Source organism: Hippoglossus stenolepis, chromosome 4 (assembly GCF_022539355.2).
Source record: "Hippoglossus stenolepis isolate QCI-W04-F060 chromosome 4, HSTE1.2, whole genome shotgun sequence".
Lineage (NCBI taxonomy): Eukaryota > Metazoa > Chordata > Actinopteri > Pleuronectiformes > Pleuronectidae > Hippoglossus > Hippoglossus stenolepis.
This window is the reverse complement of record NC_061486.1, coordinates 6,432,784-6,458,583: the sequence shown is the minus strand read 5'-3', so window position 1 is coordinate 6,458,583 and position 25,800 is coordinate 6,432,784. Positions and strand designations below refer to the sequence as shown.

Below are 25,800 nucleotides of genomic sequence, written 5' to 3'. Positions count from 1 at the left end.
AAAGTACATCATTCAGTGCACTGGCACCAGATGATTGACACGGAGTGATGTGTTGAAATATTCTTCTTTTTGTGCAAATTTAGTTTTTAGTTTTTAAATGAAATAAATGTAGCTTGTCTCAAAACCAATTTGATCATTTCTAAAATGTGGATTGAGGAAAAAAACACACATGAATTAATAATTAACTATTGAAATAACAAGGGCTGCACATATTCGAAAAGTATTTTCATTAACATTGCAATATATATAGTATATATATATATATATACTACCATATATAGTTCAAATCTAAACATCCCCTACAAAATAAACAAATACTAAGATTTAATATATGAGTAAGAAAAACATCAAACATTTGAGAAGCTAGAAAAACAGATACTTTGCATTTTGGCTTTAAAAATAATAAGAAATAATCAATAAATTATTAAAATGTATTCTTTATTATACTTTTTGGGATAATAAACTGACATTAATAAATAATAAATTTATTGAATAATCATTGCAGCTTTCCTGTCTCCCATTTCCTACAGTTGAAATAGCAACGTTTCTCAGATTAAATTCATGTGTTTCTCTCTCAGGAAGGTGGAAAAATAAAAGGACACATTTCTCAACTGATATAAAATTGTTAATACAATCTGATAATGATAACAGATTGATTTCAAAGCAATGCTAATTTGAGATGTGCACACATGGAACAGGAAATACAACATGATAGAAGCAAAATGATATCAAGTGTAAAGTGAACGTCACAGAACTGATTAGTAAGCAACTCTGTCTTTTCTGATGCTGCCACCGGGGGGCCCCCAAAAATTGATTTTATTTAATAGTGTAGAACCCTAAAATGAAAATGTCAAAAAGTATCACCCCTGCACCAAAGAGCACCTCATGAGATTTTCGTACTCATTTATTTCCAAAGAGACGCAGTCCTTTTCAACAATAAGGACTGAGTATTGAGTATTCATACATTTAAAAACATTTTACAAAACATTTTCATCATTTAGAACTTCTGTTTTTCATATTCATCCATTCAACTAAAAACTTGTCACCCAAATCACCAGACAGCCCTCGTGGATAAACCTGGAAAACCACAGATCACAGCTCAGCTATGATCTCATGAGTTATATGTGCTTATATGTTAAAAATGATCCATCATCAAACACCAAACACTTTCATAAACCCTCATCTTAGTAGAACATGACGTTGATTTGGACACTTAAAGGTTCAGTGTGTAAGATTTAGATGAAAAGGATCTATTGGCAGAAATTGAATGTAAAATAATCCTAGTGATGTTTTCACTAGTGTGTGTTTCATCTAAAATGTATGAATTGTTGTTTTATTAACCTAAAATGGATCCTTTATATTTAAATACTTTATTTTTACATCAGGAGCGGGTCCTCTCTACGGAGGCCACCATGTTTTACAGTAGCCCAAACTGGAAAAACTAAACATCTTTGAGTTTTTATGACAACTGAAGGTTTCACAGCTTCTCTGTCATGTTTGGAAGGGGTGAGGTGAGGGGTGTTCAGCTGCAACATGCAGTTTCACCACTAGATGTCACTAAATCCTACACACTGAACCTTTAATATTCAGCAAAAATCGGAAAGAAATATTTCTGGAACTTTTCTAAATTTTTTTACAAGTTGGCAAGAATTCATTTTGGCAAAAGGGAGCTCTCAATTTGATGTTTGCTTACTTTATGGAATCCTAGTGTAAAGGAGACCACCTGAATAAATCAAGTTTCATTAAAGTGAATTAAATTAGGGACAACCGGTAGAGATACAGTTTTAAATATTTCATTCTGACTCTGATATCTAAAAAAAGGCATGAAAGGGTATGAGGTCATACACATGCTGTGCGTCACTTCTCTAGGGTGAAATCCCTGTTTACCCTCGTGCTTAAATACCAGTAAAGAGTTTTGGATTCCATCTGACAACACAGATCAACTGTAGATGTGCACAGGGTAATGCAGAGTTATCACGAGTACATCTTAATCTAAGATTGTTTGTTAATGGGGATGTTATTAAAACTGTTATTCTTTTCTTTCAGGGGGAAATTCCTGCATTGACAGAAGAGGCAACAGCGACGACATTCATTTCCAGTCATGTATACAAATGTGTCGTCTTCTGTTTTACTGTCACTGGCACCACTGGGTATATCTGATGCAAGCATATACCCAGCCTTTTTGTTTGGGACTATAACGTATCTGTTAATCATGTTTTTCAACTTGTTGGTGTTAGCAGCTATTGTTGTGACTAAAAAGCTGCACAAGCCCATGTTCATCCTGCTGTTCAACCTGCCGATTACCGACATGATTGGAGCCACGGCTTTTTTCCCTCATCTCCTTTACAGCATAGTGACTCAGGACAGACAGATTTCCCAGCCCGCGTGTATAACTCAGGCTTTCCTCATTCACTTCTACGGCACGGGGAACTGTCTGATCTTGAGCTCCATGGCGTACGACAGGTACGTCGCCATTTGTTGTCCTCTGAGGTACAACGCTGTCATGACTCCACATAACTTAATTAAAATCATCACTTCAATATGGCTCATTACTTTCTCGTTCATCGTCGCGTTGATTTTGTTGCTCGCGCGGTTCAAAATGTGCAAGACGCACGTAGTGGATTTGTTCTGCAACAATCCGTCATTACTGAAACTGGTGTGTGACGACATCAGAGTGAACAACTCCTACGGACTGGTGATCATGTGCTTGATTCAAGGTGGAACTCTGGGAATAATAATATACACATATCTACAGATTTTACGCACATGTGTCATGACCAATCATCCAGATGCTCGGAGGAAAGCCATCCAGACGTGTGGCTCGCATTTGGTGGTTTTCCTGTTCTTACAGTTCAACACTGTCATTACACTCATTGCTCATCGGATTGAGAGCGCATCGCCGTACATGAGAAGGGTCCTCGGCGTGTCGGTCGTTATATTTCCCCCCTTTTTTGACCCCATCATATATGGATTAAAAATCACAGAACTGAAGCAGAGCATAAAAAGGTTCCTCAGGAGAAGTGTAGTTTCAATCAAGGGGTGAGCAGTTCCTCAATTTTGATTGGACACGGTTAGAGAAATCATGCCGAAGGTGTTTTCACCGTCTTGGTAATGGAGACGATTTCACAATCCAGTATGATTGCAGGCACGGAGAGTTTCTACAAAAAATGCACTGATTGATTTGACCTGCTTGATGCTTTCCTTGAGCGCATCATCCATGAACTGAGACTGCACCTTCTGGGGTCATCAGCAAACCACCGACAGACAGACTGACAGATTCCTCTATACATAGCTTTATATGCCACGTGTTGTTGCACAGTGGAGATGTGATCTCTGTGTTTGATGGTCACACTGTATATCTTGTGAATAAGTCGAATGTGCCTCTATCCAATGTTCCAATGAGAAGGAAAAGTGCATCTTTTATTCTGCTCGACCAAAGTGTTGTTTCATTGATGAAGATAAGATAAGGATGCTTTATGTTTAGAGTGAGGATTTGTCTTCCTGTCTCGGGTATGGATATAAGATGAACCTCACCAAGATAATGACGATGCTTACATGACTTATAGTGACTGAGACTCATCATCTGTTCCCTCATAAGGTATAATACTGAGATGTTTCTGTCTAATAATAAACTCATATATTCAAGTGAGAACAACCGAGGCTCTTTAATTCAACCTGTGTATTCACCTCTGTGAATGAGACCAATTGTCATCAAGCACCCTAAGAGCCAAGTTTTTTATTTGATCAGAAAATAACAACAGGAAGAATGATGAGGAAAAGAGACTAATGGACAAAACGAAAGATAAACTGGTGAAAACAACGTCATGTGTAAATAAAAGACAGTTAAAAATTAAAAGTACATCATTCAGTGCACTGGCACCAGATGATTGACACGGAGTGATGTGTTGAAATATTCTTCTTTTTGTGCAAATTTAGTTGTGAAATAAATTTAGCTTGTCTCAAAACCAATTTGATCATTTCTAAAATGTGGATTGAGGAAAAAAACACACATGAATTAATAATTAACTATTGAAAATACTTTTCAAATATGTGCAGCCCTTGTTATTTCATTAACATTGCAATATATATATATATATATATATATACTACCCTATATAGTTCAAATCTAAACATCCCCTACAAAATAAACAAATACTAAGATTTAATATATGAGTAAGAAAAACATCAAACATTTGAGAAGCTAGAAAAACAGATACTTTGCATTTTGGCTTTAAAAATAATAAGAAATAATCAAAAAATTATTAAAATGTATTCTTTATTATACTTTTTGGGATAATAAACTGACATTAATCAATAATAAATTAATTGAATAATCATTGCAGCTTTCCTCTCTCCCATTTCCTACAGTTGAAATAGCAACGTTTCTCAGATCCAACTTCCTGTGTTTCTCCCTCAGGAAGGTGGAAAAATAACTGATCTCTGAAATCTGATAATGATAACAGATTGATTTCAAAGCAATGCTAATTTGAGATGTGCACACAGGGGACAGGAAATACAACAGCATTTGCTCATGATAGAAGCAAAATGATTTCAAATGTAAAGTTAACATCACAGAACTGATTATTAAGCAACTCTGTATTTTCTGATGCCGCCACCGGGGGGCCCCAAAAATGTTATTTTATTGAATAGTGTAAAACCCTGAACTGAAAATGTGCTCGGGACCTTAACTGAATTTGAAAAGATGGAATTAGGAGAACACTACTTTTATTTTTTATCATTAATATTATATTTTACTTTTATAATACAGCCCCTAGTCCTACAACAGCACTGCTTCAACAGCCACAGCCTCAACATCCCTGGCTCCTTGAAATTATAAAGCAAATATAGCATGCCTATTTTACCACGCTGATATTGTCTTAATGAAATGTCTGTAACATACTTTGTCAAAATACCACAAGGATCACAAACAGCACCTTTTATTCTTGTATAAAACAGCTCCACAGACGGCTCCAGCACTGCCTGTTCCTTTAAATGCTAATGTTGCTCCCCTTTCTCTCTCATGATTTTAAACGATAGTAAATTACATATTTTTACATGATATAAATTATCAAATATGCATCCCATTGTTTCTTGTATTCTCTGTTAACCGGAGTTTTAATTTTCCAATCACATAATTTAAATGTTCAAAACATCCACTACAAGCACACAAGCAGACAGACAGAGAGAGAAAGAGAGGGCTAAGAAGACTACGCCCTTCAACCCGACATTCAACGGGTACAACAACAAGCGGAGAAAGCAGAATCAAAGGGCTGACCTTATATATACAGTCTATGGGGCTGACCAGCGGAGAAATGCTCGTCCCCGTGAACAGCCAGGCGGCTGCGTGCTGGAGAACGGCGCTAAGCGCTGTCTACGCGCTTCAAGGCCTCGTGTACCCCGCAGAACTACTGTAACCCGGCGTAACTACTGTAACCCGGCATACAGAGCTGAACACTGCGGAAGTCTTCCACACAGCTGGCAGTGTAGCGCTGCTTCGCCGCGCAGTCAGCCTGGCTGTTCACACGGGACGAGCATTTCTCCGCGGCTGGTCAGCCCCATAGACTGTATATATAAGGTCAGCCCACATTCTGCTTTCTCCGCTTTGTTGTTGTACCCAAGTGAATGTCGGGTTCGGGTTACAGTAGCGCTGAACACTGCGAAGTCTTCCACACTGTTGGCTGTGTGGCGCTGACACAAATGGACGGGGGTGGGCCAAGACCATGTAGGGAGACTCTGTAGTCTGTTACGACACAATACCCAGGAAGCGCAATCGGCTCGCCAAGCATGACGCTTGACTTAGAGGAATCCATAACAAAACGCGCGAAAGTGTTTTTTCCCAGAGTTTTTGCTAGACATGCCAGATACCCATGATTAACCTGTAGAAGCACTAACAAAGTGGAATTTGCATGCTATGTCCCCTTTAAATGTTTTTATTTGTTTAAATTAATTTGCATGACCCCTGACCCCACAAACACAGAGCTGGACCTTGACCCCATGATGTTTAACCAACCAGCTGTGAGAGCCTACACATTATTAAATAGTTAGTACAAGATTGGATTGTTTGATGGAATGGAAAATATGCCAGACATGTTAAAAAACAACATTTCTTCATCATCTTAATATGAAACAAATAATTCTTTCATATTGTATTTCCTGCAAATTAGTTGCATATAAATGTAATTTGTAGGAGACAGAGCTGGAAACCTTTATGCAGCCAATTCTTCTGCTGTAGAAACAAAGAGCAGTTTTAAAATGTTTCTACACATTTTAAAGGTTATTTCTTCGTCCAGCTGTCTGTTGTCTGCCATAACTGTACGATGGTACCTCAACCTGCTGTTTAAAACTATGACCTCTATAACTTCAGCTTATTCTGCATATGTTCTGTCTTGATGTGTTTGTGTACACTTTTTTGTTTGTTAACTCCAAGCTCTTTCAATTAAAGCTCTTTCACCAGAGAAGAGGGAAACTACTCCTGCATCATTTGTGTCAGTCAAGCCAACAATACATACTTTAAATTGTAAATATCCTGCTGTTCTAAATCCTTTTTGTAGTATTTAGAATATTTGTATATATTTTTCCAATTTTCATATCTATGTCTGCACAAAACACACCACAGCAAATTGTATAATGTAAACCTACTTGGCAATAAACTCTGATTCAGATTCTAAACCACTTACATTTGCTCTTTTAACAATAAAAAAGTACTTAAATTCAGTAATAAATTAATTTATTCATCTTTTTCCTATTTGACTTTCATCAATTTGCCAGACGCTGTGAGGTAATGACATTTCCAATGTCTCTCGTGAGCCAGCGACTGTCATGACAATCAATACAAACTTTATGATAACGTGGAAAACACCGGGGAGCTGCGTGTTCAACCGAAATCACGTGTATATAACTGCTGATCCCTCGCAACATCCCACCAGATGTCACTGTCACTGTCACTGTCAGTATTCTGTGTGGTTTGTTATGATATCTATTTAGCTTTATCTAACTTTCTGCTTTTCACCGTATGTATTTTGTCCTAGCTCGAAACTGTAAATCCAACACACAGGGTTAATGTGTTAATGTGTATTGGGTGAAACGTGCATGTGAACTGCAGGTGAAGAGGAGTGGATGTCTTCAGGTTTTTAATTTGGTTAGTTCTGTCCTTCGCAGTAACACTTAATTTGCTCATTTCACTTGAATTTAACTGTTATCTTGATGCATGTCTTTTCGTAGTATGTCTTTGCTGAAGCGATGCTGTGTATAACAATAGTTTTGCACTTTATTAATGGCTTTTCCCTCTTCCAGGGACGAAGAGCGCCAGGATGGTCAACTCCTCCTTTGTCATACTGAGTGACTACAACCTCTCCCCTGAAGCCGTCGCTCCTGCCTTTCTCTTCGCAACCCTGAGCTACATGATTATACTTTTCTGCAACCTCATTCTCATCCTCACCATTGTACTGAACAAATCTCTGCACCAGCCCATGTATCTGATCCTGCTGAACCTCCCCATCAACGACCTCATTGGCTCCACAGCCTTCTTTTCACAGGTCATCAAGGAAATCCTGACAAACAGCCGGACGATGCATTACTCCACTTGTGTCGCCCAAGCGTTCTTTATCCACATCTATGCGGGGGGTGCAGTGTTTTTCCTGAGTGCCATGGCGTACGATAGATACATCGCCATCTGCTGCCCTTTGAAATACAACACTGTCATGACGAACGCTCACATCATGAGAATAATCACAATCGTGTGGCTGAGTTGTTTGCTTTTAATAGCCGTGCTTTTCTTTCTGCTTCTGCGTTTACCCCGCTGTCGATCCGAGATCACACAAGCCTACTGTGATAATCCATCGCTGCTGTCTCTGGTCTGCGCCAAAACCACCGTCAACAACATTTATGGGCTTTTCATGGTCGCCATTTCCCAGTTGATAGCTCTTGTCATGATTGTGTACACATATCTCCAGATCCTTGTTGCGTGCTTCAGATCCAAACGCTTGGACACGAGAGCCAAAGCTCTGCAGACCTGTGCCACGCATCTCATAGTCTTTCTGCTGTTGGAGTGCCTGGGGCTCTTCACTATCATATCATACAGGATACAGAACATTTCCCCACATTTGAGGAGGTTCATTGGGGTCTCAACCTTAATTTTCCCCCCGACACTGAATCCCATCATCTATGGACTGAAAACTAAAGAAATTCGAGAAAAAGTGGTGCAATTTTTTAGGAATAAAATCTTTCCATAGAAATGCTCTGTTAATGTCTTTTATGCCACGCATTACAACTTTTAACAACTGTGACTTGATTTTTTCCTCCTCCTTTTCTTGTTTTAGCTACAAACTCGGTTCTTTTGATTTAATGTATAGAATGTTTCTGACAAATTCAAATAAAGCAAATGAACAACAGTAAAACTATGTTTAAGAGGAATTAACCTTTAAATAAACATACATTATACAAGATAATGCTGAAAATATGCTGCCACATTTGAGCACATAATTCATTACTGTCATATTATTATACTACTGTGTGATGCTGATCATTTTTCTTCTGCAGCAGTTACAGCAAATAAAACGATATTTATGTGCTAAAGAACTTGTTTGTTGATTTGCTTTCCACTAACGCTATTTAAATTATACATTTCTCTTTTTGACCAATACTGTGATAATATGCTGTGTATATGCTTTTTTGGGGGGGATGTAAAACAGCTGAGCCTTTACTTAATTGCGGCCAAACTTGTTGATCCAGTGACTCATCAAAGTTTAAAGTGCCCATGTTAATTATTACTATTGTTTGTACTTTCAAAACTGCCAAGACATGACTGGGAATGAGAAAACTTCTCACAGCCTGGATTACCTAGTAACTGAATATTGGATGTGTGAGAATTATACATATATTATAATATATACTATTCATAAGAAAGATTAAGAAAATTCAGAAGGCTAAGAGGAATGGCATTTTGCTAAATAGAGGAATGTTTATCTGTCCGTTCAAGTATTATCAAAGTTTTACTGAATATATTTACATATATATATATGTATATATATACATATATATATATTGCAGAGGGCTCCATTAGTACACAACAAACTCATCCATGCCAACAAGTGCACAGAAAGCACGTTAGGTTTCTTCCTATTGGTTCAACACAGTACAGAGCGGTGGCATTGTGTGTGATTTGCTGCCCTCTTGTGCTTTCTCACATCAGTAACAGACCTCGGAGGCTGTAACAGTATCAGAGGAACTAACCCCACTGGTACTGTAGGTCACAATATGCCAGTTATTTATACATATTAAAGCACATTATATTTACAGTGAAATAAAATCTGAATTTGAAGTAAATTTAAGAGGAAGAACACCACAGAAATATGGAAAACTATTACAAATAATATGTAGCTGGTGTTTTAAATATTTACTGAATTGACCCCTATTAAACCTTTTCCCTTTTTATATCTATTTACAAATCGATCCTGATTAAGAAGTAATTGCATTATCTAATATATACATCCAAAGAACCCTATTTACATTATGATTAAAAAGTACATATGAATGCCTGCTTGTCTTAGTTAAAGGGGACATAGCATGCAAATTCCACTTTGTTAGTGCTTCTACAGGTTAATGTGGGTATCTGGCATGTCTACCAACCCAAAAACTCTGGGGAAAACACTCGCGCGTTTGTTATAGTTCCTCTAAGTCAGAAACGTCATGCTTGAGCGACTCGATTGCGCTTCCTGGGTATTGTGTCGTAACAAGGAACTGGAAGTCTCCTACATGGTCTTGGCCCACCGTTCTCGCCGTTCTCCAGCGGTTCTCCGCACGCAGCCGCCTGGCTGTTCACACGGGACGAGCATTTCTCCGCTGGTCAGCCCCATAGACTGTATATATAAGGTCAGCCCGCGATTCTGCTTTCTCCGCTTGTTGTTGTACCCGTTGAATGTCGGGGTTTGGGGGTAAATGATGGTCTTCATAGCCCCCCCCCCCCCCCTCTCTTTCTCTCTCTGTCTGTCTGCTTGTGTGCTTGTAGTGGATGGGCAGAGGGGACATTTAATTATGTGATTGGGAAAATTAAAACTCCAGGACAACAAGGGAATACAAAGTATGGGATGCATATTTGATAATTTATATCATATAAAATATGTAATTTATATCGTTTAAAATCATGGGGAGAGGGGGAGGGGAGCTGGCTCATTAGCATTTAAAGGAACAGGCACTCAAAACAGGTCACTCTGTGGAGGGCTGTTTTATACAGGGTAAAAAGGGTGCTGTTTTATATGATCCTTGTGGTATTTTGACCAAAGTATGTTACAGACATTTCATTAAGACCCCAAGGAACCATATCAACTTGTGGTAAAATGGGCATGCTATGTCCCCTTTAAGCCCTTTGTCCCTGTTTGTGTGCGGATACTAGTATTTTCCATTAAATTGCTGCGGTGAGATTTGATATTGCAAACCTCAATGTTATGATGTCACAAAATTACCTGCTTATATTCACGTTTCACGTTTCCGTTTGGCTTTTATTTGCACAATATTGACATTTATTCACACACAGAGAAACAAATAATACAATCTATCACTTTACCAATGAATGTGGTTGATTTAAACTAACTACTGCATTTTGCAGAGATTGCACACTGACATACTGCACTTTGTCAGTATGGCAGATAAAATTGAAACTCGAACCAGTCGCTCGTCAAAGTTTGCGTCGTCCATGTTAATATACATGAATAATTGTTATAGTTTGATTTAATGTGAAATTTTTAAAAGTGGTTTAGCTTTTTTTTTTATTTGAATGAACTATGTAACATTTTTTGAATTTTAGGATAAATAATGAATTAATTATGATCAAAACATTTCATTTAAAAAAAGCAGTAATAGTAAGTTATTACTTTACATTTTCAATGATAACTATTTTTACGGTAAATTTCTATAGAATATTTTATGATCTATCACAGTCACATAAGATTAGACATCAAATATATATTAAAAGATTTTGTACAAAAATAAAAAAGAGTCAGTCATAAGAAGATTAAACCCTATTTTTTACCCATCAAAGTTAAAAGTGTTTACTACACAACACACACTTACTCTCACACAACATAACAGTGCACTTGTTTGATGATAAATATGATTTGATATTAAGTCTTAAAAAATCAAAGCTGACAAAGATAAATAATCACATCAATATGAATTTCAGCATATAAAAACATGTACTTGTTAGTCGAGCATTAAAGTTAATGCATCCACACTGTAACTTGTTAGAGAGGAGAAAACTGGGTGTAAAACTCATTTAAAAATGCTGATACGTTAAAACATCACACTTTATTTGTCTTGTTTGTACTGTTTATTTTTTTTCTTGCAATCTCATGCATCCATATACATGTCACTAAGACAGTTGTACAGAAATATTATTTTTTTCTTGTTTTTTAATAATGTTTTCCAGCATCTGACTAGTTGCCTGTGAATGTCATCACCCTTCAGTTGTTCTAATCTCCATCTGAACTTTGAGGACACATCTATCCAAGCTGTCATATTTACTCAGAAACTGTTTCTCTCTCTAACTTTGCTCATTAGGTTAATGACCTCCTTGTTTACGACGTGTTGATGGGGAAGATGTGTCACCCTCAGCCCTCAGGAGTGATGTGTCCTCAGCACTCAGCTCCTGTAATGAACCTCCGAGGGTTTGGTGACGCGGCAGTAAACAGCTACTGTGTTGTTTTCCAACAGTGACACGCGTGAGGTTGTGAAAAGTTAAACAGAGGTTTGCTTCTAAGTTTTCATCTATAAAGACGAACTTTAAAAACTGTGCAGCACTTTAATAACCATGTATAGAAATGATACTATAATATCTTACTTTACTTAACAATAGAAATATATCGTCAACAGCAAAACCAACAAGGACCAAAATCCACTATTACATATCCACTTAAGATGAGATAAGGTCATTGTTTAATAGTCCCACAACACAGAAATGTGCCACGTTACAACAGCAAAGGGGAAAGTAAAAATAAATGACACTCGTAAAAAGTAATAAATAAGTAAACATGCAATATAAACACAAGGAATTACAATAAAAGCAATAAAATACACCATGTGAACAGGAAATAAAAATGTTATTGTGATTGCGCATGGAAAGATATTGAGATATATATATAAAAATTGCACAGATAATTGCAGTGTTGCTCAGTTAAAATGAAATTACACAATAGTGAAGTAGTAGTTCAGTCTATTGTCAGAAGTCTGGCGGAAATTTAAAAAATACAAATTGTAACATTGAGATTAATTTAGATAAGTCAAAATGAGTATAACATATAAAAGAAAACATAAAAAAAGAAAAAAAGGGTAACATATATGTTTTGGCCAGCATACTTTTATCTCCATAAATGGTGGAGTCATTGTGCCTTTTCATAATTAACAGTTTTAAGTTACAGTTTTAATGTCAAGTTTAAAAAGACAGGATAGGATTGGTACTATTAATAAACCAATGTGACATTCAGACCCTCATTTACTCAAAATTGAAAGTTACGTTATGTTCCTGTTGAAAAAAGCCGTGCAGCCAACATCACTAATCAAAATCTGATTCATCTTCAATATTCCTTTGTTGGTTGGACTCTACTCTCAGTTCTGACTCCGATAGAGTTGATCAAAATTTCTTTATGGAATCTTTTACAGCTCTTTTAAATGTCCAGGTTTTGTGTTCGACAGCACACATCTATATAACATTATATGTCTTACCCACACTTGAGCTCTTCCACTGCTGTTTCTGCTTTTGTCTCTGACTGCTCATCTGTGAGCTCATTGTTTCATAAGCCTTGATCGACTACCTGTCCTCTCAGCTACTGCTTATGTGCACAATGCAGCAGGAATCTCTTTATGTGGCGTGTATATTATATCATATCAGTAGGAATAAATCATTTTTTAAGGATTCTGTCTTTTTTTTACTCACCACCTAAACATTAGTATTCCAGGTCTAATAGCATGTGAGCATCAGTGTTCGCTTAACATGTGGTTTTTAATCCATAAATTACATTTACACTAATGTTGAAATGTTGTCACAGCAGCTTGTAGCACGTTGCTTCCTCTTTCTTATGATGTATTTTAATAAACTTCATTGGTTCATGCTCGTCTAAAAAGTAAAAGAAAAAAATGTGTATAAGAGTATATTCCCTCATAAACTGTTAAATACCATTAAAATAAAAATCATGTATATTTTTATATACGACTGCTTTAATATGTAGATCTGTTTTCAGGTGTGATGTATTGCAGTAGTGTGTATAATGTAAGTAATGTCATAATATAATTAAATAAAGCACATATTCATAATGAGCTTCTTTCTGATCTTGTGTAGGTTGTGAGATGATGTGCAAAGACATGATCAACCAGCAGGTGGCAGCACCGGCTCAAGTGTGACATGATATTCTAATATCAGTTTCTTTATGAACACATTACAAGTTTGGACAATTCATGTCCTGTGAAAACTTTATCTCTCTGTGATTATGGATATACTGAAATGTTAAAGTTTCATTCATGGGCTGTGATGGAAGCATTGTGAAAAGGCATATTTAACAAAATAAGATAATTCAATAAAACATCAAGATTAAACTAAAACAGGAAAAACTTTTCTCCGAGCAAAAGATAATTCAACATCACGTAGAATAATAACCTGTCATTGCTATTAGATTTTTACAAAAATATCTTTGGCGAAGCTCAATCAAACAGCCTCCACCACAACCAACAACAGAGTTTAACCGACAACCTCGAGGATTTAGGGTTTTATTGCTCAGCAGCACTGTAACTTTTCATTGGACAGGCCCTCGGCCCCAGATTTCAGCTGGTAGCGAGTTAGATTTGTAGTTAAGTTAGAAAAATACTAAATTTGGAAATCTGCTGAACTGGTTGATCTCTATCTGTGAATGTCAACAACAAATTGTCCTCAGATTTGAAACTTTCCTGTTAAAAATGTATCACTCAGAATTTATACATTTTCTTGTGTTTTTGAAGACACAAGGCTTTTAGTGTCTTTGTCATTCAAGATAGAAAATCTGTATTTTACCCTTTACTATTCCAGTATTAATACTTTGCCCTTAGTGGGAATAGAGGACGAACTTTTGAAGCTTATTCAGCTCAAATCAAGTTCAACAGAAATATTGCTTCGATTGAAAACTCACTTTCCAAGACATCTCTGCAAATAAGAGACCGAAAGACACAATCTGAGGCTAATATTGAACAAAACCTTATTCCCCACCATATCATATCATATGATGTATTTGTCCCCTTTTCCTACTTTCACTGCTGTGAGAAAGAAAACGGACCTGAGCTCCCCACCAAGTATTTGGTCTCTATTCTTGGTGGTTCTGTCTTGAACAGATTATTCACTAACATCTATAACTGAAGCCCAGAACATCAGACATGTTAAATCACAAGTAAGATGTGTTAGCAAGTGTCTTTTTCACGTTGAAAAATATGAAAGATATGACTGGTATATATCTTATTTTGGCGCCTGTTACTCCTCTGAAACTGCATGACAGCCACTGTGTCATCCAAATTCTTTATGTTAATACTGATCAAACTACCAATAGAGCTGCTTCTAAACTGATGTCTTTAAATCCCAATCTATTGTCCGCAAATCATACAATTTTTCTGCCGCACATAAGACGAAAAAATACTGTTCGTGCAAGTGATGTAACGTAGTCATACAACTGGTGTTTTCATCAAAATAAACTATAAAAAAGTTTTGTCTTGCAGGAAGTGTGACATGTTTGTTTCAACACTGATGTAACTCAAGCGAGTTCCACGAGGACACTAGTTAGTGTCTCGTGCCAGTAATGGTCTCAAGTGTGTGATTAAAGTGTGAATGTGTGACTGTAGCCCCCTGGTGTCGTTGTACCTCAGTGAATTCTCATTACGACACACTTTACAGTGGTGGCATTGCTAACATGTTGTTTAACATTTTGATGAAAAGCACCAACTTGGTAAACTTAGTGTATCTAGAAGAAATCTGGATAATAGGCCAGATTGACATTCTGATAACCGTGTTTAATGGCGTTGAAAAAAAACCAAACTGCTTACTCCATATTTTTGGTGATGCAGATGAAGTTAAAGACAAAAATATGTTTTGTTAAAATATAAGGGAATAGTAAATAAAAGAAAATACAACAAAATGGTGGGATTTGTCTCAAGTTTTGTTCAACTTTCCAACAGATTATGGCCTGGCACTGCAATGTGTGAAAAGTGAGAAGCAGAGGGCTGTGAACTGAAGTCCGGCCTTCATGCCCCTGCAGCACGTTTACAGCCGGCCACAAACCACAGCATGTGGCAGAATTTCAAGGTTTGTTGCAACATCATCACTTCCTTCTGTTTTCACCCACCTCCAGTTAGTTGGTGATAGCAGTGATTACAAGATGACCACGCTGATTTCCTTCCATGTCTAAAAAAGCATGTAACGCGGGAAGGGCACACAACATGGCCGTCGACCACGGGACACGATTATTTGGGGGACTAGCAGGTAGCAAAACCTACTTGAAAGTGCCAAAGTTGACTTGAGACGAGCAGCTCAGAGTCAACTGTGCAAATGATAATCTGCTGGTGGCCACTCTGTCCAGCGTGTGAAACATGCAGGACTATATGACCACCAGCTTCTTCATGGCTGTATGGGGCCAAGGCGTGGAGATCCTGCAGAAGTTATTTGCAGACCACCCCCATCACATCAGAGGAGACAATCGTCTTCCTCACAGAACGTCAGAAGGAGGACCTTGGACAGGAAGCTGAAGAGTTCTGTCTTGTGGTCGTCAAACTGGAGAAGGTTCTGCCAGTTCCCTGGTATAGTGGCATTACCAAGTGGAAGGCCTCTTATACCCTTTCTGTGCTTGGCTCTTGCTGTGCCTTTCAGGGACTCGTCCTCGTAAGTATTCCAAAAGATGTCCAAAATATCAACATCACTTTTGATTGGTGCCAGCTGCTTTAAGGTCTTTGTGAACTTTCGTGAGATACATCATAAATGTACTTGTATTGATATTACTACTACTAGTAGTAGTAGTTCTAGTATTTTTACCAATAAGATGTCAACATTCCACTTGAGAATGTTTGTGTTACTTTTGGGATTCTATGCTTTACTAAATCAAAACAACTGCTCTTGTATTAAATCCACCATCTGACAAAAATAATACTATGAGAATATTTTACTGATTCGTGGTTTGGCTTCTTCAATCTCAACAAATACTTGTTATAAAACTAAATAAAAAAACTGTAATTAAAGTATTTCAGGGTCGATGAAACCATATATCTCTCAACTATCTCTTTCACCACTAATCCAACTGCTGCTACAGTCAAACTTTCTATCACTACATCACCCGTGCAAATACTACAAATACTACAGACAGTGATCATAGCAACCACAGACGGTCATTGTCCTTTTCAAGTGCCTCAATGTAACTCAAATGCCAACTGGCGTCACATTCCATGTTTCCTGGCTCGTTGCCTCGATGAACACATGCCATGTGCTGGGAGACCACCATTAAACACTGGGGACATTAACCCTCCTTCCTCAGAGTCAATTTAGGTGCACGTTGGAGTTTTTGAAGTTGTTTACCCAAGTGGGACTTATAATTCAATAGCTTTATTAAATTAATGTTTCTTCCAATTAGCCATCATGAGGGCCCTGTCATGCACAACAAGGCATCTCCCCACTGATTAAATTAATAATTACTACATGAATTGCAAGGATATTGAGTTATGATTTGAAATAAGAAAATCATGAAGTTCTTATTATTGATACATGTATGAATGTATTGTATTTTATTTCACAGTGACAAATTATAAAAGCAATCACCAACTCCAGTTGATTATCTGTGTTTTATCCTCAGATAAATACTAAGGATATCATTCTGAAATTGTTGGATAAAAGAAACTTCCAGTCGTGTGATCAGCTGATGGATCGTCTCCACTGAGAATTAAAAAAGGGATGGATATCAATCCCACATCACAAGTCATGACGTGAGAAGTCTGCTTCAGAGGGTGAGTCAGCCGGGGAGTCTGCTGCCAGTCTGTCGATAAGGTCCAGTATGTTTACACTGATCTTCAGGAGCTGACTGACTTCTACTTGCGTCAAGGATTCAAGATTTCTCATTCAAGATTCCTAAGGTTTTTTTGCTTTGTCACATTCATAACGAACATATACAGTGACATGCAATTTAGAATATATTTAAAGGCTGTGCTAAAAGAAGAGAAAGAGCTGATTTAAAGGAAATTATAATTTTTTGTGTCACTGTGGTTTAGTTCAAATGTACTGGTTGGTGTCAGAAAATATGATAATATAGCTGCAGGAAGATTCATGTGGAATGAAATGTAATCCTCTATTGCAGAGTAATAACATAGTTTTTAATAGTTTGTGCTCAGTTTGTCAAAGATTATTTAGAAACTAAAGTGTTTTCAGCATCATGGCCTGTTGTATTTTGCAAAAACTTAATTTTTAATTTCTTTTTTAAATTTTAACTCAAATTTTGTGATATTTTAAAATGAATGTATTAATTTTATTAGTACACTTACATACACTTAGGTTGGATAGAATATTAAAAATATCTTATTCTTTAGTTGTTACACCACTTGACATTTTCAGGCACTTTCAGTCTTATATTTAGCAAGAAATTGTACAAATGTTATTTCAAATTACATGAAACCAACATAAATTCAAAATATAAATTTTAACATATCTGATGCATGCTTTAAAAAAGTTTTTATAAGATTTTTGAACTTCTCATGATGTTTATTTGTCAGATAAGATGAATCATTTACTGTAACATAATTTAAAGACAGCATAAAAACTGTTTATCGATAAAATAATAGAATTGCTTGAAATGTTTGATGTTAAATTGTTTAATCTGATGTGTGTGTTAATGTGGTTCTCTGTCATTGTGTTCAGGATATTTCTGCTCCATCATGCCAGAGGGAAATCACAGCACAGTGACTGAATTCTTCCTCACTGGATTCCCGGGACTTCATCCAGAATACCAAGGTCTCGCCTCCGCAGTGTTGTTCTTGGTTTATTCCTTAACTCTGATAGGCAATGCAACGATTATCTTCCTATTTGCAACAGACAGCTGCCTTCATAAGCCGATGTATTATATCATCCTGAATCTCTGCGCTTGTGACATTCTCTTCAGCACGACCACGTTGCCTAAGATCATCAGTAAGTATTGGTTTCAATCAGGGACCATCCCGTTCACCGCTTGTTTTATCCAAATGTACTTTGTTCACTATCTGGGCACCGTGAATTCCCTTATTCTTTTCCTGATGGCGTTAGATAGGTATTTGGCGATATGTCATCCTCTCAGATATTCCCTCATCCTTAAAAAGTCCACCATCTACATCCTCAGTATTACTGCGTGGATTTTTGCCAAGGCACCCAATTTAATGATAGTTATTAGAGCGTACCCTCTTCCTTACTGTGCCTCAAACATAATCAATCACTGCTACTGCGATCACATTGGTATAACAACACTGGCATGCACGGACAGGGCCCCTTATGGCTTTCCTGCTTTGGTTTTTGCGATGGTTATGCTACTGGGGCCTCTGGCATTTATCATTTTCTCATATTGCAGCATAATTGTCGCAGTGCTTAGGATAGCAAATGTCCAAGGTCGCCTGAAGTCTCTGTCCACATGTAGCACTCAACTGATTATAATTTTACTCTATTATTTACCCAGATGTTTTGTATATCTCGCTAGTAATGTTGGCATTAAATTTAGCCCTGATGTGAGAATAGTAATTATCATGCTGTACAGCCTTGGTCCCCCGATGATTAACCCACTCATTTATTGCTTAAGAGCTAAAGACATGAGGGAGAGTTTGAGGAAACAATTCAAAAAAAGGACCCTTGCACAAAAAACACAAGTTTCTGTTGTTACTGACTGACAAACCCATTTTCAATGTTTTTCTTTTCTTCTAATATTGAAAGCCACATCTTTAAAAAAAAAGAAAATACAAATCCATTTAAGGGAGGGAAATGATTTCGTCTATCTAGTTAAATGAATTGAAAAAACAGCTATACTGTATATTTATTGCAGAATTTTAGTTGTCCAGGACAAAACCTATTAGTACAAAATGATTATCTCCATATGTCAAATAAATCTTCTTATGAAATGTCTCCTAAATAAAGCAAGTGTCTGTGTACTCTTTTGATTTTAAGACATGTTTGAAATGTCCATATGTTCTATGTTCAGAAAAGACTTTCAATAAATAAGACATAGTTGAGAGTAGTAGACGGAAATGTGCGATTATCTTGTGAATTGATGTTTACGCAGTATTGAGTGATGCCTGGTTACAGAATAAAACTTGTTCAATAAAGGATGAAAAAAACATGTTTTCTTCCCATAAACAGTCAAACAGTTTGTGTCTAAATGTACAATATTTACGGACGTTGCTGTTAGTCTTACAATGTGAGGTCGCTTTGCCCACAGCTCTCACCTGACTGGTCCTCTGGTACAGGTGGAGGGGCTCTCCAGCCACCGCCATGCCCACAATATTATTCCAACTTTAGCCACTAATGTCCAGTTAATACATTTTTGAGTCACTGAACTAATTTGCATGTAAACATGTTGTCAAACTTATTTGTATATTGAATTATCGTACCTTTATCTTGTTCTATTATTTCATTAAAATACATTTTTGACATTTTTATCCCATGTTGTCAAACATTTAAAATATTTCTTAAAACCCAAGGTAATAAATACATAAACTCATGCAATTGGCTTTCTCTCTTCATTGAGAGCAGATTAAATGTGATTATATCATCAGATTGCCTGTTTTGTGATATCATGCATGGGCCCAATAGTAACATTATTGACGCTGATCAGACTATTACTGTGTTCTATTTATATATATATAAATACAACATTGTGTTATATATTGTTCATATGTTTGTGTATTTGTCTCAATTTGATGAGTAAAATTAAGAAAAATATGATAAAATTAAGAGAATGATGTTATCGCACATTCTACAGTAATCAACTGCAACTTTATGTTTATCTGTGACTTAATGAAACTTAAAACATGTCTATTTTCCAGTAAGCCACTGATTGGAAACCAAATACAGTTTTAACAAACAAGTAATCTGTCATGTAAAACTTGTGTAACTCTTTAGGGACTGCAGCCCTGTGGGATAGACCTGTGTACATAAACTAAAGTATGGAACATGATGCTAAGCACATATTAGGTGGCATTACAGTGAGATGTTGCAGGAGGCTCGTTGACAAATCACTATGTTGTGGCTTATTTGCTTTTGCTTGAAAACTTGCCAGATCTGAAGGAGTTACGTTTATTGTCAACAATTTAATTTTTACGTAGTATTCTTTTTATCTCTCTTTTCTATTTGACATGTGTTTGTTACTGCAAATTTAAGCAAATATGCTCTACACGAACGTGACGAGGATCAAGGACTTCTTCATCATTGGATTCCCCGGACTTTCACTGGACCTGTATAAACCTGTGTCCGCCCTGCTGTTCATCCTCTACCTGGCTATAGTTGGAGGGAATATTTTCATTTTAGTGTTTGTGAAATGTGAAAGGGCTCTTCACAAACCCACATATCTGATCTTCTGCCACCTCGCACTAACTGACCTAGCATTTGGGACTGTTACTCTACCGAAGATCATATCAAAGTACTGGTTTGATGACGGCATTATTTCCTTTTACAGCTGCTTTGCACAAATGTATTTTGTTCATGCTTTAGGCGCTGCTCATTCCTTCATCCTGATGGTGATGGCTCTCGATCGCTTCATTGCAGTCTGCGCTCCACTGCGTTACACAACTCTCTTGACAAACACCAAGGTTTCTGTTCTCTGTGGGATATCATGGTTGATGCCAGTATCGTGGATGGTGGGTGTAGTTTTCGATGCTCTTACTTTGCCTTTTTGCAACTCAAACATGATAACTCAGTGCTATTGTGACCATATCGCAATAACAACACTCGGATGCGAGAATGTGCGAGAAGTGCAGCTGATTGCGTTCGGTCTTGCCATGTTCAGTTTGTTGGTGCCCCTGGGTTTTATTGTATTCACTTACTTTGTCATCATTGTCGCTGTAGCGCGTATTTCCAGCTCTGAGGGCCGCGTCCGGACCCTGTCCACGTGCACGCCACAGCTCATCATCACACTTCTGTATTATATGCCAAGATGCTTTGTGTACCTGGCAAATAATGTGGGATTCACGTTCAGTGTTCCCGTTCGCATTGTTGTTGTAATGCTGTACAGTCTTTTACCTGCTGCTGTCAATCCAATGATATACTGTTTCAAAACCAAGGCTATAAAGGAGAACTTGAAAAGGAAATTGTTAAAGAGGAAAATAAATGTTAGCACTTGATGAAATACAATACTGTAGAGCAGTGTGCAGTAAATATTTCAAATGTTTAAATGTGCCACATCGCTATGAGTTTTTATTCATTTTCAGATTGAAGGTGCAGAATATCAAGCTTCTAATTACAGTTTTAAACAGCAAAGCACCCTGAGAACCTCAAGCTGCTTGTAGAGGTGACGGACCTTTTTGTGGAAAAGAAATCGAAAGTATTTCTATACCGCAAACATCTGTACACCAGACAATTTTAACTGTACCTTGTATTTTGTACCGTGTATTTTATTTCACTGTTTTATTCTTATTTCCTTGTCTTGTTATGTTTTATTATTCAGCACAGTTGTATTTTTTCTTTTTGAGTTACTGTGATGTTTTATTGTACACTACTTTGCAGCTTTGTGTAAATAGTGCAAAATAAAATGTATATCAATTCTTTATTATAAATGCATTTTCTATTTGCATCTCGATGAGAAACTTTATTTTTCTTTAAAAGGGTCAAAAGAAAGTTTTTCTCTCACAGACACACAACTCCAGCACACAACAAAATATAAATGCTGTGTGCCTGTGTCCTGTTTTGTGCAGATAAATTCAGATTCCACAAGCATGAAATAAGCTGATGTGTTGAAAAATATATAGATGTGAGATAAATTCATTTCCAGATATGCAGTGTTATTTAATCATGTATATTTATAATCAAAATAAATACATTAATACTTTATCCTTAAGATGTATTCAAATCCATGCATATTCATGTGAGCAGTATGGCAACTTTTATTTTTAAATAAGGTAAAATAAAAATAAATTACTGGCTACAAAATGAGCAGTCTAACTCTATGTTGTAGTAATTGCACATTACAGGGAGTATTTCTTTTGTTTTTTTTGTTTGAGTGCCATCCGGTTTTCCAAATAACAAGAAAGAGTTTTATTCTCAGTCGACTGAATGTGTTGGCGTGACCTACTATTTAATTGGCGTGGGGAAAAAACATGGTAGCCTTATTAATCTAAATGTAAAACGAGTAAACATAAAAGCTACAACTTGCAGTACATTATAAATCAATTTAAACAATCGCTACACCAAACGCATTCAAATATTCTGATATGTTCACGTGTAAAGCCGACAAATTGGCCTGATGTCGTGAAATCGTCAAAGTGCTGTTTATAGATTAGACTCCGCGTTTTTGTGATCTTTAATCAAAATGCAGCCACACAGACGACTTGACGGACACGGTGTCAATTACTTAATTATTAACAATTATCACTTAAATGAATAATAACTTGTTTCTTACCAGGGTCTCTGTGTTTCGTCCTGGTGTTGATTCAAAGCCTCGAAACCCCATTAAGAGACATTAATGTCAATTTTACAAGTGGATAATTTGCCCTAGTCTTTTCTCTTGAATCTCACAGGAAGCAGAACCACATCACTAGAAGTCCACAGCACAGTGAACTGTTTGATAGTTAGCTTAGGCTCAGTGAAGTATGAAAGCACTGCATGTTTTAGCTACAGTAAGTAGCCTAGCATTATCCCTGTGTTAGGCTACCACTGCCTCTGGCTTTTAGACTCTTTCTCACGCAGAAGCTAATGCTAATGGCTAATGTACAACTGGAGGCCTTAACTTAGCAAAACAACTTGAAATTATTAACAAAGCAAGCTGGTTGTTTCGGAGTCAAAAGTGCAAAAAGGTTTTTGGGACTGCATGCAAAAGCAGTTTTTTTTGTTTATCTGGTGCGCACAAGATATTTATTTTAAGAAGATGTTTGTGTTTTATTCACTCAGATGCACACAGCCACCAGATTTGCACAATAGTTGGAGAAAAGTCAGCTCACCAAGTTTTATTTTCACCTGGAAATGTCAAACAATGAAATTCTTGAGTCACAGGATTGTCAGGAATCATTTGGGGCGTGTACGTAAGGAAAACAGGCTCAGCCGACAATATTTTAATCATAATACTTCGAAATGTGTAATGAGATTTGTGAATGTGTACATGGATCTGCAAATCTGTATTTAGAATGTGTGTGTGTTTGTGTGTGTGTGTAAACAGATTTGTAAATGTGTAAAAATAAACTCTGCAAATCCGTATTCAGAATCGGATTTGAAAGTGTATTTATATTTAAATGTGTAGACAAATCTGTAAACACATACATGAAGATTAATGGCTGAAAAGAATTTTGCTTCAAGAGCTGAAAATACAGACAAGTCAAGTCAAGTGTGTGGTGTTGATCTTTTCATTCAACTCTTGGCTAAGAAACTAAGTGCATTTTCCAAAAATGCACAACATAGGCTACTAGTTGCAAGGTCTTTTGTCATCGAGTCATTCTGAACTGTGACCTCTCTGGAAAGGTTCTGCATTTTGCTGCCAGTTATTCAAGTGAATCATTTTACACTCGAAGACTCCTCAGGAGGCAAGATTCAAAAAATATATACAGTGGTGTAACAAGGTCAGGAGTCATCGGATGTCACAGTTCATGCAGTTAATTCTCTCTGCGAGAAAAGGAGGCTCGATACACAAACTAGGATAGACCTTAATTTCGAGAAATGTATAATGTAACTTTTTCTCTTTCAACTCAGATCGTTCAGTGTGTTTTCTGTAATGTAAACATTACGTCTGGAACTTGAGGGAGTTTTCTCCTCTGACTCTTCATCTCCACAACACATACATCATCAGACCTCTACTGGGAGCATTTCTATCTATTTAAATAGAGCCTCGGGTGAGAATGAAGCCAGACCTCAGCTAGTTGAAGATACATATGTGACATGCAGGGTCAGATTGTGTTAGGTTGTGTATTATTCTTAGACAAAATAGAGGTTGTGTCCTTTCTTTGATATCGCTGTTTACTAATTCACCCTTTTCTCATTTCCAGGCTTGTTTGTGTTATTTAATTTACATTTCTGTGTAAAAGCTACTTTTTGTGTACGGGTGACAATGAAATTTACAAACACCACAAATGTAAAAGACTTCATTATCGTGGGATTCCCTGGACTTCCACCTGAGTATTACGGACTGGTGTCTGTTCTTCTCCTCCTCCTCTTCCTCGCTATTGTGGTTGGCAACACCTTCATCTTAACAGTTATCATGTACGAGCGGACTCTTCACAAGCCAACATACTTGATTTTCTTTCACCTTGCAATGACAGACATCGCATTTGGCGCTGTGACACTGCCAAAAATCATTGCCAGGTATTGGTGGAATGACATGATATCGTCATTTGGAACCTGCTTCACACAGATGTTCTTTGTTCATTCTTTGGGGGCCATTCATTCCTTCCTTCTGCTGATCATGGCTTTGGATCGTTTTGTTGCCATATGGTTTCCTTTCCGATATCCTGTTGTGGTGACAAACACAACCATTTGTATTGCCTGTGTCCTGTGCTGGGTTTTAACATTCATACGTATGTTGGGGATCGTGCTCCACGCCTTAACTCTGCCGTACTGCAACCTGAACATCATCATGCAGTGCTACTGTGACCACATATCAATAACTCGGCTGGGATGTGGCGAAGGCGTTGCCTATGTTAAGGAAGTTTCCATCACAAATGCCTTGGTCACTCTCCTGGTTCCTTTAGCGTTCATCATTTTTTCGTACTTTTCTATCATCATCGCCGCTCTGAAAATGTCTCAGACCGAGCGGAGCCACAAGGTCATGTCCACCTGTGCTCCTCAGATCTTTACCACGTGTCTGTACTACGTGCCGAGATGCTTCGTTTATCTCTCTTACAACTTAGGATTCACGTTTAGCATTCAAGCTCGTATTGTTATCACAATGATGTACAGCCTCATACCCGCTGCGGTTAATCCAGCGATTTACTGTCTCAAGACGCAGGACATCAAAATGGCTTTGACACAGAGGTTTAGAAAAACAAGAAGCAGCATCGCACACAGAACCGACCATAAACGCGTTCTCAAGTAAATGTGCATGTTGTGGTTGTAACATGATGTGCTGAGCAGAATCCTCTTGTTATATAATGGTTGTATAAAGAGTCAGTTGAAGATCCAATCCACTGTTTTTCTATGTAAATCCATGTTGCATCTGTATATAGTTTTTGAAATGTAAAATTGTGATTGTTTGCAAAATAAAGCTGTCAAACATGGAGAATAACTGTCTACACATTATTATGTATATTCATTATTTCCTTGTGTTTGCAACTGTATATTTTCAATATTTCCTGAGTATCATAGTATTTGATATCATTTTGACAACTGTTTGATTTAAAAAAAAATTACTCCAAAGGTTTATATCTTAGACTGAGGTTGTATGTATTGTATTTTCCCATGATTTAAAAAACGTGGTTTTGTGCTTATATAGTTTTTATTAGAACGCTTGTGAAACCTCTTCAACTCTTCTTGGGAAACATTGAACTCCTCAACTGAACATGTGCTAAAAAAACAATCTTTGTATCATCTCTGGATTTTAACAAAGCACCTCTGAGTGTAATCTTACATTTGTCCACTAGGTGGAGCCAAACCATCAGTTTATGAGCTGC

At 37.1% G+C, this 25,800-nt stretch overlaps 5 protein-coding genes across 5 annotated transcripts; all 5 read left to right on the top strand.

Moving 5' to 3' along the window:
- The first annotated feature begins 2,101 nt into the window (after nt 1–2,101).
- Nucleotides 2,102–3,043, top strand: LOC118106728 (putative gustatory receptor clone PTE03). The gene has a single exon (XM_035155479.2). The coding sequence runs from the start codon at nt 2,102–2,104 to the stop codon at nt 3,041–3,043; it is 942 nt and encodes a 313-aa protein (XP_035011370.2).
- A 4,267-nt stretch (nt 3,044–7,310) lies between these two features.
- On the top strand, nt 7,311–8,231 carry LOC118106727 (olfactory receptor 52E4-like). The gene has a single exon (XM_035155478.2). The coding sequence runs from the start codon at nt 7,311–7,313 to the stop codon at nt 8,229–8,231; it is 921 nt and encodes a 306-aa protein (XP_035011369.1).
- Nucleotides 8,232–17,913: 9,682 nt separating this feature from the next.
- On the top strand, nt 17,914–18,888 carry LOC118106725 (olfactory receptor 13C2-like). Its single transcript, XM_035155477.1, has one exon. It carries the CDS (start codon nt 17,914–17,916, stop codon nt 18,886–18,888), a length of 975 nt encoding a protein of 324 aa, XP_035011368.1.
- A 1,491-nt stretch (nt 18,889–20,379) lies between these two features.
- Nucleotides 20,380–21,333, top strand: LOC118106721 (olfactory receptor 52E8-like). Its single transcript, XM_035155472.2, has one exon. It carries the CDS (start codon nt 20,380–20,382, stop codon nt 21,331–21,333), a length of 954 nt encoding a protein of 317 aa, XP_035011363.1.
- Nucleotides 21,334–24,242: 2,909 nt separating this feature from the next.
- LOC118106718 (olfactory receptor 1500-like) lies at nt 24,243–25,226 on the top strand. Its single transcript, XM_035155462.1, has one exon. It carries the CDS (start codon nt 24,243–24,245, stop codon nt 25,224–25,226), a length of 984 nt encoding a protein of 327 aa, XP_035011353.1.
- The last annotated feature ends 574 nt before the right edge of the window (nt 25,227–25,800 follow it).